We start from the raw sequence: 12,878 nt of genomic DNA, 5'->3' as shown, positions 1-12,878 counted from the left end.
TCGGGAACCTCGCTATATAAACAGATGGTGTTACCATTGGGGACAGGCCCTCAATTGATTTTTTTGTGTGTTAGTAGCTATCAGGATAAATAAAAACACACACAAACCCTCCCTAAACACCATGCAACAGCCACGCAGCCCAGAGAAACCAGAGCTCCCTCTGGGCAGGCTCTGAACAGGAAATCACAGCATCATCAGTGGCTTAGTTCTCATTCTGTTAACTTTGTAACTTTGTTAAGAAGGCAGCTGGAGTTGCAGCATCCAGAGCCTGTTCAGGACCAAAAGACATCTGAAGTTATCAGAAGAACGACCCAGTTTCATGCGCCATCATTCAGAACCAAGTATTTAGACCTGAGGTCACCCCTTCCCCTCCAAGAACTGTTTCAAGCAATTAATGTGGCTCTAGACAGGAGGCAGCAGAGAAAGCAAGAGCAAGAAAATGCAATGGTAGCCTGCATAACCATGCATACTCAAATAAACACGACAGATGTGCACTTTAAAAAATAATTCAACAGGCTCTGGTTTCAAATAAGAACATGCTCTACTAGGTAACATGATGGGGACTTTTAGGCCACTTCACACCACGGAGAGAACTGCTGGGGGTTTCACACGTAATTCTGCAGGGATGACCTTGTGCAGGGAGGAGAGGAGAAAGCATTACCATGAGGAAAATAACATGCAAAACAAGCAAGAACCAGATGGAGAATTCTGAAGTTCACTTACTGCCTGCTTTTGCTCTTCCTCCTAGAGGTGGTGAAAACAAAACAAAAAGGCAGAGGGAAAAACGAGAGAGATTAATGCCCATCACCACAGACACCTGGAAGAAATGACAGAAGAACAGGGCAAATCGGGACAGGCCCAGGGGTTCAGAGATCAAAGCCCTGAGCACCATGGAGCACCATCAGCGGGGCAGAGCAAACAGCTGCCTCTGCCCCGCCCGGTTCATTAAGCACTGACATCTGGGGTTGCAAGGAAAGAACCTTAAAAACCACCTGGTCCAACGTCATCACATGATGCATCGAAAAGGCTTCGAGTGTCTAACTTTCCCAGCATATAACTACCCGGAGAAACCCCAAAGAAGGGGCTCAACCATGACCCAAAAGCCCAATAACCATCTCAGTCTTCACAATATTCATAGGAGTTTGGGCACATTTATCCGGGCCATGGTCCTCAAAGTGTGGGACAGAGACCAGCAGCAGCAGCAGCAGCAGTACCTGAAAACCTGTCAGAGATGCAGATTTTGGGCCCCACCCCTCACAAACTGGATCAACACTCTCAGGCTGGGGCTCAGCCATGTACTCAACGAGCCTTTCAGCCAATTCCGATGACTGCCAGTTTGAGAACCACTGCTCAAGGGACTCCCCCTGCTAGCAATCCCCCCACTAGCAATCCACGTGTGCACAGACTCATCTCTGAATCTGGGCCCTCCCCTCCGCTTGCTCTCCGTGGCTTCGGTTTTCCCGAGGAACACAGCATTTCCCCCAGTAAACCTGAAACTGCTTCGGGCCCTGAGAGACCTCCCTTTTTCATGAATTCACATGGGTTTATTTAGTATTTCTAACTTGTAAAGCTCTGGAAAACACAAGAGGGTCTCCATCTTCCGAGCCTCACAAGGATGGGGTGCAGTCCGCGCCCCCAGGCACGGGCGAGAACAGCACAGCGGAGAGTGATCAGATGTCCAAGTTTCCCTCTCCTCGTCCTGTCCGCGGTTCCTCAGCCACTCATTTCACCGGGCGTCTCTGCTTCCTTTCGGTGCCTTGTTACGATTAACCACGGTCAGGAAGCTCCTGCTCTTTGCCCCCAGCACGCGCATCTACACGCTGTGGCGATGGTTCTGCTTAAAGGACCGTGTGTGAGTGTCCAGGGAAGGACGAGGGCTTCTCAGTGCGCACATCGGTGTGCAGTGGCGAGGATGGTTTCAGGAAAGCCAAGCAATTACAAGAGGGCGAGAGAGAGTAAAAATCCGGAGAAAGTATTTTATTTCTGTAAGGGAGAGACACGAATTTCCAGAAACAAAAGGGTCACTAAAAATTTCCAAGTCAGCCCAGGAAGATGTTCTCACGATGAAAGCCAGCTGTAAGGTGCCCGGCCAAACCCATGCTCCTAATAGCCCAGGCGGAGTGGCCCTGACCTCGAGCTGAGTTACCCTGAGGAGTCAGGGTCTTTTGCAGCTGGCATGCCTGGCTCTGGTTAGAAGGGGTTAGGGTTTTGCAGTTGGGAAGCCATCTCCCTTCCCATCCAGACTTCTCTGTAGGACAGAACACTTTTCTTCCATTCACTGGTAAGGCCAACGGTCCTGGTAGAGTTATGAAACAATTTAAAAACATGGGTTTGTTTTTTTTCTTGCTGGCACTAAGTGTTGCAATGCAAATTAAAATGGTGAGGGAGGGATGCGGCAATCCTGATAGGCTGAGATCTCTTCTGAAGTCAAAAGACCAGCATCTAATTCCTTAGAACTGACCCTATAACTCCCATTCTCTCTGTTTTCTCCAGGGGTGGGATTGGAGAAAACCTTGCTTTGGTTCAACAGAACAGGGAAGTTCCAAAACACACTGTTTCAAGTTTGTCTGCAGACCTGGTGACTTGTACCTAGTTTGTCCAGACATGAAACCATTAAGCCTGCACTAGACCCAGGTGTCGGGTGGGGATGGAGGTGCACAGGGTAGCACCTTCAGGACTCAGAGGCTACCATGAGCACTGGGACTGAGAGAGGGTGAACTTTGGCAAAGTGTTACCTAGGATGGTGTTGTACAATTTAAACTCACAAAAGTTGTAGCTCAGTGGATTGAGTGTGGGCCTGCAAACCACACGCTTGCAGTTCGATTCCCAGTCAGGGCACATGCCTGGGTTGCGGACCAGTTCCCAGCAGGGGACTCACAGGAGGCAACCATACGTTGATACTTCTCTCCTTCCCTTCCCCTCTAAAGATAAATAAATAAAATGTTTAAAAAAAATAAACTCACATAAGTCATTCAGATAAAGCCTTGAAGGCTCTGTCAACACAGAAAATGGGCCAGAAGGAAGGTCTCAGAACATTCCTGTTATCAACTGGTCAGTTAGGGTCAGTAAATACTGACTGAACAGGGCACAGGGGCCGACTTGATTTAAAGGGGGCAACACTACCTCAGTGATACAGTGCAAATCCGGAAATGCTGTGTCACCAACAGCGTGAGAGACTCTTCCACACAGGACACACCTGGCCAGGTGCCCAGAGCAATACCACAGTCGCTGCCACAGTCATAGACCTAAAAATTTATGTCGGCGCCTCATTTGCAAACGTCGTTGACATTCCACACTGCACAATTCATCTGGTAAATGTGTTTCCAAAGCAATAATGGGAAAATGGAAAATGATATAGAAAAATACTGGGGACATAATTCAGAAACTGAAATACCAACACATAACCATTTCCAGAGTAAATAAGAAGTGGGGGGCAGAGCCACCCACATATTTATTAGTCAGGGGAAGGCTCTCTGAAACAGGGAGCCCGAGGGCCAGCCTGCGCCATGTCATCAGGAACAAAGCACTGACTGAGGCCCCTGACACTCCTTGGTGACAGGAATGGAGTCTCACTCACCCTTATACACCAAATATCGAAACACGACACTTAGGAATTCAATGCCTTTTTGTCAAATGTATGATTAATTTTTGCCCAACCTTGTCCCCCCCCAAAAAAAAAGGATTTACGATTTTTGTTTGGTGAATTCATAAACAACGGTGGCACTTCATACACATGCTTCTTGCAGTTACTTTTCAGATAAACAGACAAAGCATGTAATGTTTCACTGAAGCAGGGAAACGACGGAAGGCCCCGTGAAACGGAAATGTGATGTGTGGTGTGTTCCGATTCGTAAGCGTCCCAGACCACGGGCCTGACTGTCTGTCTGATTCGCTGCTCCCAGCTGCTCTGGGAGAGGGTTAAACGCTGGCACATCGGGGAAGCAGGACAGTTGTTTGAAAGAAAAATCAGGGGAATGCCAGAGGGTACTCTTACAATGTACTGGTGAATATATATATTTTTAACGGTAGGAAAACATCACTGAAATTTTCATAGAAGTCAGTGATTCCTATGAAGGGCTGACCCTTTAGGCGTGTACCTAATACACAAATTAAGATTGTAATCCTTTTAGGAAGTGGAAGGAAAGGAATGAGATTTCAACTGTGAGTGCTCATCAGTGGAAAAGAAGACACTCCTGGGGGAATCTGTAAATCCTTCCTCCCAGTCTGCATGGCCTCCACCTGTCAGGTGGGTAGATAATAATATTTCTGATTAAGAATCCAGACGGGGATCCCACAGAATGGGGCAGCAGGCTCCTGCTTCTTTTACCGAAATTTGTAACTGCAAGACAACAGCTAGAAATGCAAGAACCTCGGGGTTTGGGATCAGAGTTCCAGGCCTCGGCACATTCTGCTCAGCCCCTGACGGACACGCGTCAGAGTTGCACGCACAGCTCTGAGCCAGGGACCTCAGGCAACCAGCTGACGGGGAAGCGTAGCCATAGTGAGAGGAAATTCTTGCTTCCTTTAATTTTCCTAAACTCTATTTTTCACAAAAACGAGTCTGGGGCACCTTTCCATCTGTGTCTGGGTAATGTTTGGGAGAATCTTCTGAAAGGGAGTTTTGACACAGGGGAGGAGTGCGTGGATCCCTTGCCATTTCTGACCCACTGGTGGGCCAACCTCCCAACAGCCGGGCTTCCAGAGCCCCAGGAGGCCACAGGCACTGAGTGGCTGACAGGCTGCTTGGCCGAACACCTGACAGTTCCTGGAGGGAACCGGGCCAGGTCTTACGCATGAGGTTTCCTTCAAACAAGACCCACTAAGACTCCGAACGTTTCTCAGAAGTCCTGCAGATGGGGTCAGTGTAGAACCGCATTCAGGCGAAACAACCCCAACATCCAGGACCAAAGCGAGAAAAAGCTGTGCTCAGGACTGAAAGAAGTGACTGTCTTGAGCAAGTCGAAAGTCAGTTTAAAATGCGTTTCCCCAGGTGCCAATCCCACTAGCTTCATTTTTAAGGAATGGGTTTAGAATGGAGGAACTGGTTTGGAGGAGAGTCAATGTTCCCCAGGTTGACCTCTTGGGCCACGGCCCAGCCACCTGGTCACTTCAGGCCTGGGCGGTTTCCCCGGGCCACCTTTCACCCTGCAGTCCCTTTTCTCACCCGTTCTGCGTATTCTCCTAACACCCCAGAGACTCCCCTCCATCACAGGGTTAAACCCACCCCCTCAGCCTGGCACCTGCAGCTCCGCACATTTTCCCGTTTTCGCTCCGGCTGCTGACCCTGTCCTATCTCGACAGATGGCGGTTTCAGAGCACGGGCCTTAGGACTCAACGGTAGGAATAAATGTGCTCCGGCACCACGGCTCCACCTTTTGCTGGGCGAACCTTTCTGTTTGATGCTAACGAGGGCGTCCAGGGGAGGGCATTTACACGCCAAGCGTGCCTTTCTCCGCCCTGGGTGTAGGGGTTGTAATATATTTCACAACAAAGAATAGTGGGATCTGAAGTATCCCAGATTTATTCAAGCCCCAATCTACTGAACCTAGAACTAACATGCTACTTTATTCCTTCTAATACAGCAAAGTTATCAATTAGGGTTGGCTTGGTAAGACTGGTGTGCCTCAGCAATACTGATTAAAAAAGGACATGATGCTCGTAGGTAGAGTATCTGAATGCTTGTCTTAAAACAAAGTTCAAACAGTTGGGAAATATTCATTTATATGTGGCTAATGTCCTATTTATAAAGATCCACAAAAGCAACTACTCAAAGTCATTACTCTGGCCCCAGTTACGGGGCTCTTTTTATAATCAGGCTTTACAGCACTGCAGATTACCGTCATAACGAATCAGACTGCCGTGACGGAGGTTTACCTAGAAACTGGGTCTAGGCAGCTATACGTCAGCCTGCAGCCTCCGCCTGCTCCAACATCACAGGGGGCGGGAGGCCCGAGCGGCCCTGGAGGTGGGTGGGAGAGGAGACAGCGAGTGGGCGCCAGCTCTCACCTTCAGCAGCTTCATGAGCCCCTCCAGCTGAACCATCAGCTCCCGCCTGCTCTCCTGCAGAGCCGACATTCTCTGCTCCAGCTCGTCCTTCCTCTGCCTGTCCAAGAGGAAAAGCACGTCAGGAACGAAACTCGGGAGGTGCAGGGTCTGAGGCCAGGTAACGTCTGTTTCGGACCCAACTCTGCTACTCGCCAGTGTATGAGATGCTGAGCGAGCCCTTTAACCTCTGATGCCTTATGGACAAAGGGGTTACATAGCTATTTTGCCCACCATATTACTGTGAGACTAGCATAAAATACTCTGAAAAGTATACATGGCCAAATAGGGAAAACTTACTATTAATAGTATTATTAAAGTGTCTCAAAAATTCTTCGTCGGGAAGTCAAACACCTCATTTAGAAAAATACACAGAACCAGTTCAAACTTAAATTAATAGTGGAGAAAAGGTATGAACACCGCCCGGGAAAACCAGGGTCCAGGCATCCGCGCTTTCAGTACCCAGCGCCGGTGCTAGAACTGTGTGCCAGGCACCAGGAAGACCCGCCCCTCCCTGAGGCCAGGCTTCGGGTCAGTGCCAGCTGAGTGTGTCCACCGTCGGGCCCGACTTCCCTCCCCCCGAATTCTCTCTCCCAAATGCCCTGTCTCTGCCCCGTTCTCTTCCGGGTGTCACGGCTGCACAAGTCAGTCCTCTTTGATGTCTCCCGTTTCTGTGCCGTAGTCAGTGCAGTCTCCCAGCTCAGATGACGCCTTCCTGGAAGCGTGTGTACCCACCTTCCTATTCTCCCTCCTCTCCCTTCTCCAAGCGCTCCTCTCGGCACACACCCAGTGGCCTCTTCGCTTGGCTGATCTGGATGGCATGGGTCATGGTGAGCAAAATGCAGTGGGAGACTGGAGGCCCATCATTTTCTGACTGTGCAGTTCTGGGCAAGTCACTTAACCTGTCTGAGCCTCAGTTTTCCATTCTGTGAAATGGGGCTGGTAATGAATAATATCAGCAATATTCTGAGGAAAAAATGAGGCAACGACGATGTAAGTGTTCTGTGAAGTGTGCCTGCCCACAGCAGCCAGTCTTAACCGAGATGCACTAAAAGTAACACACGCGCTGGATTTCACACATGTGGTGTGGACAAAAGAAAGTAAACTATTTCATTAATAATTCTTCATGTTGATTCAATGTGAACATGATAGTATTTTGGATATATCAGGTCAAGTAAAAGATAGCATTAAAATTAATGACACCTATTTGCTTTTAGTCTTTCACTGTGGGTGTTAGGAAAGTTTTAGTTGTGCACGTGCCCCACAGTGTATTTCTACTGGAGAGCACGGCTCCCGGACCCCCCGCCCCCCATCCGGCCCGCAGTGCCTGACCTATTCCATGTCTGGACCTCCAGACGGTGCACTTTCCCCTAAACAGACCCCACCGAGCTACAACTCACAGCTACCCCCCACCTTCCAAGTATTGTTCACTTCTTCAAGTCCATCCCAAACCACTCCTTCCCTGAGACTGCTCCTGACTACTTCAGCCGCTATCAGGTCCTGCTCAACCCACCACTACAGCAATCAGGGCTTCTCTGCGGCACTTTATTTTACCTTGCACTGCTGTGCTGTCAATCCTACCGCTGAAAAATCCTTGAGGGTAAGGGATGAGCCTTAATAGACTCTCATGCATCCAGTATATACGAAGTTATCCTCTAGTTAACTCAAAGAGATCGTTATTTGACACCCCTCAAGGATTTCCAATGGCCTATTGTTTAAGGTTCTCCAGATTCTGGTATCAATTAACTAACTAATTTTTTTCTCCTACCACTGGCACTTAAAGATTAATTCAATGGATGATTGAAAATTCTTAGCTCTGAGAGCCTTTCCCCTCTCTGTAATGTGTTATACTTATTTGGGGGATCATGCTGAACCCCAATGCCACTTCTAATCAGAAATGGTTTGTCTCACACTCCATGCAAGTCACACCACACCTATCTCTCATGGTCTCGCTCAACTTCCCCCACCTCCATGGGTCTAACTGCTTCTAGTCTGTACAGATTTAGATTCTTAAACTACTCAGATTTCTTATATTAGCCATTCTATTTATTAACATTGTATAATGTTATTTAGTTGACTAGCAATTTATGTTTTATTTCCAAAACTAGATTATAAAGTTTTAGGGTGGATCCACTGTCTCCTAATCATTATACTCCCCTAATTTCCAGCACAGTACAAATGCAATCAGGAGCTGGCTCATTCTTCCCTGAACCCCCAGGACTGGACACAGTGCCCTGTCTGTGCTGGCATGACCAAATAGTTACAACACACGGTAAAAATGAATGAACTACAGCCATGTGCAGCAACACGGAAGGGTCCTAAAGAGTAGTATGGAGGGGGGCGGATCCCAGAAGGCTGCGTATAACAACATTTCTGTAATGTCTAGACAACAGCAGCAAACTAAATACCCTGTTACGTAGGAATACATGTATACTTGCTAATACTGTTCAAAAAGCAAGGGGAGAACAAACCACATTCTGTAGAGAGGTCTGCTCCGGGGGGAAGGCGACAGTGAGGATGTAAGGGGTCTCACACCCACAAGATGGGGTTTTGCCACACGAGTTCTCAATTAGGATGTGGGCCCACCTGTTCCCCACGCTCCGTATTTCACACCTTTGTCACACATATTATTGTGACGAATGTACCATCAGAATAAGAATAATGGAGGAAACAACTCTGGTGGTCAGGAGTCATCACCACTGACCCTAACGATGAAGTCCTCTGTCTTGTCAGAGGACCGGCAGTGCCTACGTATCGATCAGGAACAGAAGGATGCCAGGTACCTACAGACGAGCGAGCCTTGCCCTTTATATGTCTTTTAATAAGCAAAACTTATTAATGTGGGTGAATTTACTAACTTCTTTCATGCTTAGTAATTCTGAGAAATTATTTTCGATCCCCAAATCCTAAAGAAATTCCCCTCGAGTTTCTTCTGGAACTTTTGAGGTTTTGTCTCCATGTCTAATCTGCCTGTTGGTACCTTTCTTCCTTTGGCGCACAGTGCCAGGCAGGGGGCCCGTGTGCTTCGTGTGTGCCCAGCGGACGATTACCGTTAGGTAATTCTTACCTCAGCAGCCGCAGCTCGGCCAGCAGCGTGGGGTTCTGCTGGGCCTTCTCCGGGGTGGGCTGGGAGGCCTGCTCGTGCTCCAGGCGGAGACGCTGGATCTCCTGCAAAATCTCCCTGCAGAGGGAGAAGGAAGGAGGTGGGCCACAGAGGGCCTCACAGCTCTCTCTCCCCGGCAGAAGTTTTCACTCGTGCACTGCGACCTCTACTAGTCTCATTCTGATGGCTTCCAAGTGACCAGGACAGGAATCGGACACCTCCTTAATACCTCGGCACATGGCACTCAATGAAACAATCCTTTACGGTAGAAAAAACCATTAAATACTCTTCTTGACAACTTGAAAAAGTCTTCCCAGAAGGGAAATGACAACGGAATACCGTGTTCCTCCCTGGGGAAAGAGCAAGAGACCACCCTGCGACCTGCTGAGGCCCTGGACGAACTCGCCCCAAGGCGTCCTGTCTCCCTTCTTCCCCTGACCCCGAGTGACAGGCAGCGGCTTCCACCTCTGCCTGTTCTAGTCCGTCCAATCTCCCTTGGCCGGGCTTCTGCCTTTCAGCGCACAGTGGGGGTGTCGTCTGGTCTCCTAGCCTTTAAATTGCTTCCTTAGTAAGAGACCGGGCACCCGCAGCCTAATGAGCCAGGACAAGATGATCAGATAGGCACCTGGAAGCAGGCACCTGAAAAAGAACCTACCTGAGGACAGGTGAGTGGGGTTTTGGATTAGTGCCCTGAACACCATGCAGATATGCAACTCGGTGTCCAGGGAATTTACTGGACTTGGGCTGGCCTATATTCACTGGGGGGCAGTTCTTCCTTTGTAGTCAAAAGCCATGCAGTCTGCCAGGAAAATGAGATACTCACGTGATAACCTTGGACTTCAGAAACCGGCTCAGTCCCTGCATTCTTACCTGTTTTTGTTTTCCAGTTCTGCAATGAGCTGCCTCTGTTGTTTGTTGGCATCCAAGCTAAAGCTCAGGTCAGTGGGAGGGCGGGTCTGTGGTGAGGAGACAGACGGGTTGTTTTTCCCCCCTGATTTAGACATATCCAGAGTCCTAGATAGACCACTGACTCATTTTTGAGGTAAGAATTGCCTACCAGAGAACCCACCTGTCTGAAGTATACAGTTCAAGGAGTCTCAGTGAATTTGAACAGGGTTGTGCCCGTCACCCAAAGTCCAGCTTTAGAACACTCCCACACCACAAAAAACGCCCCTCATGCCAGTGTGGGTCAACTGCCCCTCACTCCCATCCCCCAGTGCAGGCGCCCCCCACCCCCCGAAGGGCCTGCCGTCAGGCTTTGCCTTGTCTAGAAGCTGCTTGTAAATGAAATCACATGGCACGTGGCCATTGGCTTTTAGCTTCTACTTTGCGGGATGTTTTGGGGGTTTATCTACTTTGCTTCATGAGTCAGGAGTTCCCTCTTTTTACTGCTGAGTAGCCTTCCACGGTTGCAGCTTTGGGCCATTCAAGGAAGCAGCTATGTGTTGATGTCTGTATTCATTTCTCTTGGGTAAGCGCCTAAAAGTGGAATTCCTGAGTTATAAGGTAACTCTATACTTAACGTTTGGAGGAACTGTCAAATTGTTCTCCAAAGTGGCTATTCCCTTTTATAATCACACCCACAATGAACCAGGGAGTGATTCTCTACTTCCTGTTAAAACTCGTCATTGTCTTTTTAGTTTTAATCGCCCTGGGGTGTGTGATGTATCTGTGGGTTTTTTTTTAATGAGATATAATTTACATGCCAGGAAGCCCACCCTTTGAAAGGGCAGTGGCTTCCAGTACAGTTATGAGGCAGTGAGGCCATTGTCATCATCTAATCCCAGAACGTTTTCATCGCCCCCAGGAAGAAACCCCATCTCGTTAGGAGTCACTCCCCACAGCCCCTCCCCCACCCCACAGCCCCTGACCTACTTCCTGTCTTTCTGGACTTGCCTATTCTGAACAGTTCGCACACACAGAATTATGCAATAGGTGATCTTTTACATCTAGCTTCTTTCACGTGGCGAAACGTTTCCGAGGTTTGTCCGTATTGTTGCCTGTATCAGTATTGCGTTCTTTTTGTACAGCTGCGTGACAGTCCATGATACGGACAGATCGCATTTTGTTTATTCAACAGTTGGTGGATATTTCAATTGTTCCCGCTTTTTGGCTATTCTGAATAACACTTCTATGAACACCTGTGGACACGTTTTTGCATGGACCTATATTTTTGTCTCTCTTGGGTAGACGTCTAGGAGGGGAATGGCTGGGTCGCATGGTAACGCCGTTTGAGGGCCCGCCAGACTGTTTTCCTAAGTGGCTGAGCTATTTTACATTCCCACTCTCGACGCACGCAGATTCTGTTTTTCACACGCTATCGTCAGCACTTGTCATTGTCCTTCTTTCTGATCATGGTCCTCCCAGTGAGTATGAAGCGCTACCTCGTTGTGGAGCCGATTTACACTTTCCTCCTGACTAACGTGTTGAGTGCACTTTCGTGTGCTTATTGTCACTCATATATTATCTTTGAAGAAATCACTGTGGTTTGGTTTTGCAAGCCCACGGGCGTTTCTAACACGTGTTACCCCCTTTAAGAACATGGAAGCCGATCAACGCGAACTAGGAAAACAGAGGAACGGGTGAGGCTCCCGCCCTGCTGGTAACCAGAGTGGAAGCCCTGGACGGAGGCCCTTGGATGGCTGGGCTCCACCCGCACTCTCAGCTCGGCCCTGAGCCTCACCTACAACGAAGCGGGAACCCTGGCCCCCATCTAAAGCCCGAAGGTGCGTTTCCTAAACAAACAAGGGCAAAGCTGCAGAGCAGATCTGGGTGGGAGGCTTTTTACCAAATATTTTTGTTTTTCTTTTTTTCTCCTCCAGAGACGAGTGGACCAGCAGCCAATTCAGCAAATTGTCTATATTATATTAAGAGTCTTGTGAGATGCTGAATTGCACCTCAGAAAAATGGTTTGCCTGGGACTGAACCTGCTATGAATAATAGATTTACAATTTCTGAAAACTGGAGTTCAAACTAATGGCTTCTTATTAGAGTGAGACCAGGGAAAATTAGGAGGAAATGGTCTCTGAAAGGAATCTGCTTCCTAGGTAGAAAACAAACAGACGAAAACCCCATAGTATTCCACTGGACATTTCTTCCTAAAGAACCCTTTCAGCTTTGAGTGTCTAACTGCACTCGAAGGCACCTTTCAGAGGGGAGGTTAATAGGGCGATCGGGGTTCTTATCCACGGCGGCTCCTAACCAGGGAGGGGTCTGCAGCACCAGGAGCATCGTCGTCGCTCAGATACAAAGACCTGGGCGGGGGCAGGTGGAGAAAGAGTGGGACCCTGAGGCAGCACCCCCACTGGGGCGTCGTGCCTGGGGACAGAACAGGGAGGGCCCCGCTGGCAAATGCCCACTGACGGCTTATTTCACGGGGTCAGATTGTAAACACATCAACTGCACATTAAATAACAGAGAAACTGAGCATTTGACTCAGTTACTATCTTAAACACCATGGTGCTCCTTAAAAGGGAAAAAAAAAGCCAGGTATCCTTATTTCTAAAATGCCCAGGACACCAAAGAGAAAAAAATGGAAAGGGATTTATTAGGTCATAAAGACACAGACTACTTCAGCAAGAAGAGACCTAAAGATGATTTCCTTCAAAAATCAAATAGTTCGAGCATTCATTTATTCAGTAAATATCCCCTGAGCACTTACTATGTGCTAGACACTGTTTTAGAGACCAGGGGTATGTCAGTGGACGCGACAGAGTCCTCACCCTCATGTGAC

The 12,878-nt window shown here is 48.5% G+C and overlaps 1 protein-coding gene across 10 annotated transcripts in view; it reads right to left on the bottom strand.

Annotated features, from left to right (window-relative positions):
- Window positions 1–12,878, bottom strand: part of DTNB (dystrobrevin beta) — a 171,358-nt gene that overhangs the window by 27,827 nt on the left and 130,653 nt on the right. For 8 of the 10 annotated variants that reach the window (XM_037066792.1, XM_037066786.1, XM_037066784.1 and 5 more), the window contains 4 exons: window positions 10,016–10,101; window positions 9,110–9,223; window positions 6,007–6,103; window positions 724–744 (listed from right to left, as the gene is read on the bottom strand). In XM_037066792.1, coding sequence (XP_036922687.1) covers window positions 724–744; window positions 6,007–6,103; window positions 9,110–9,223; window positions 10,016–10,101 — 318 coding nt within the window. The remainder of the gene's footprint in view (window positions 1–723; window positions 745–6,006; window positions 6,104–9,109; window positions 9,224–10,015; window positions 10,102–12,878) is intronic. The other 2 variants (XM_037066793.1, XM_037066788.1) reach the window with 1 other exon arrangement.

The sequence above is a fragment of the Sturnira hondurensis genome, unplaced genomic scaffold (assembly GCF_014824575.4).
Source record: "Sturnira hondurensis isolate 20B ecotype Veracruz unplaced genomic scaffold, ASM1482457v3 Scaffold0016663, whole genome shotgun sequence".
Lineage (NCBI taxonomy): Eukaryota > Metazoa > Chordata > Mammalia > Chiroptera > Phyllostomidae > Sturnira > Sturnira hondurensis.
Note: the sequence above shows the minus strand (reverse complement) of the source record. Positions and strands in the feature narration are given on the sequence as shown.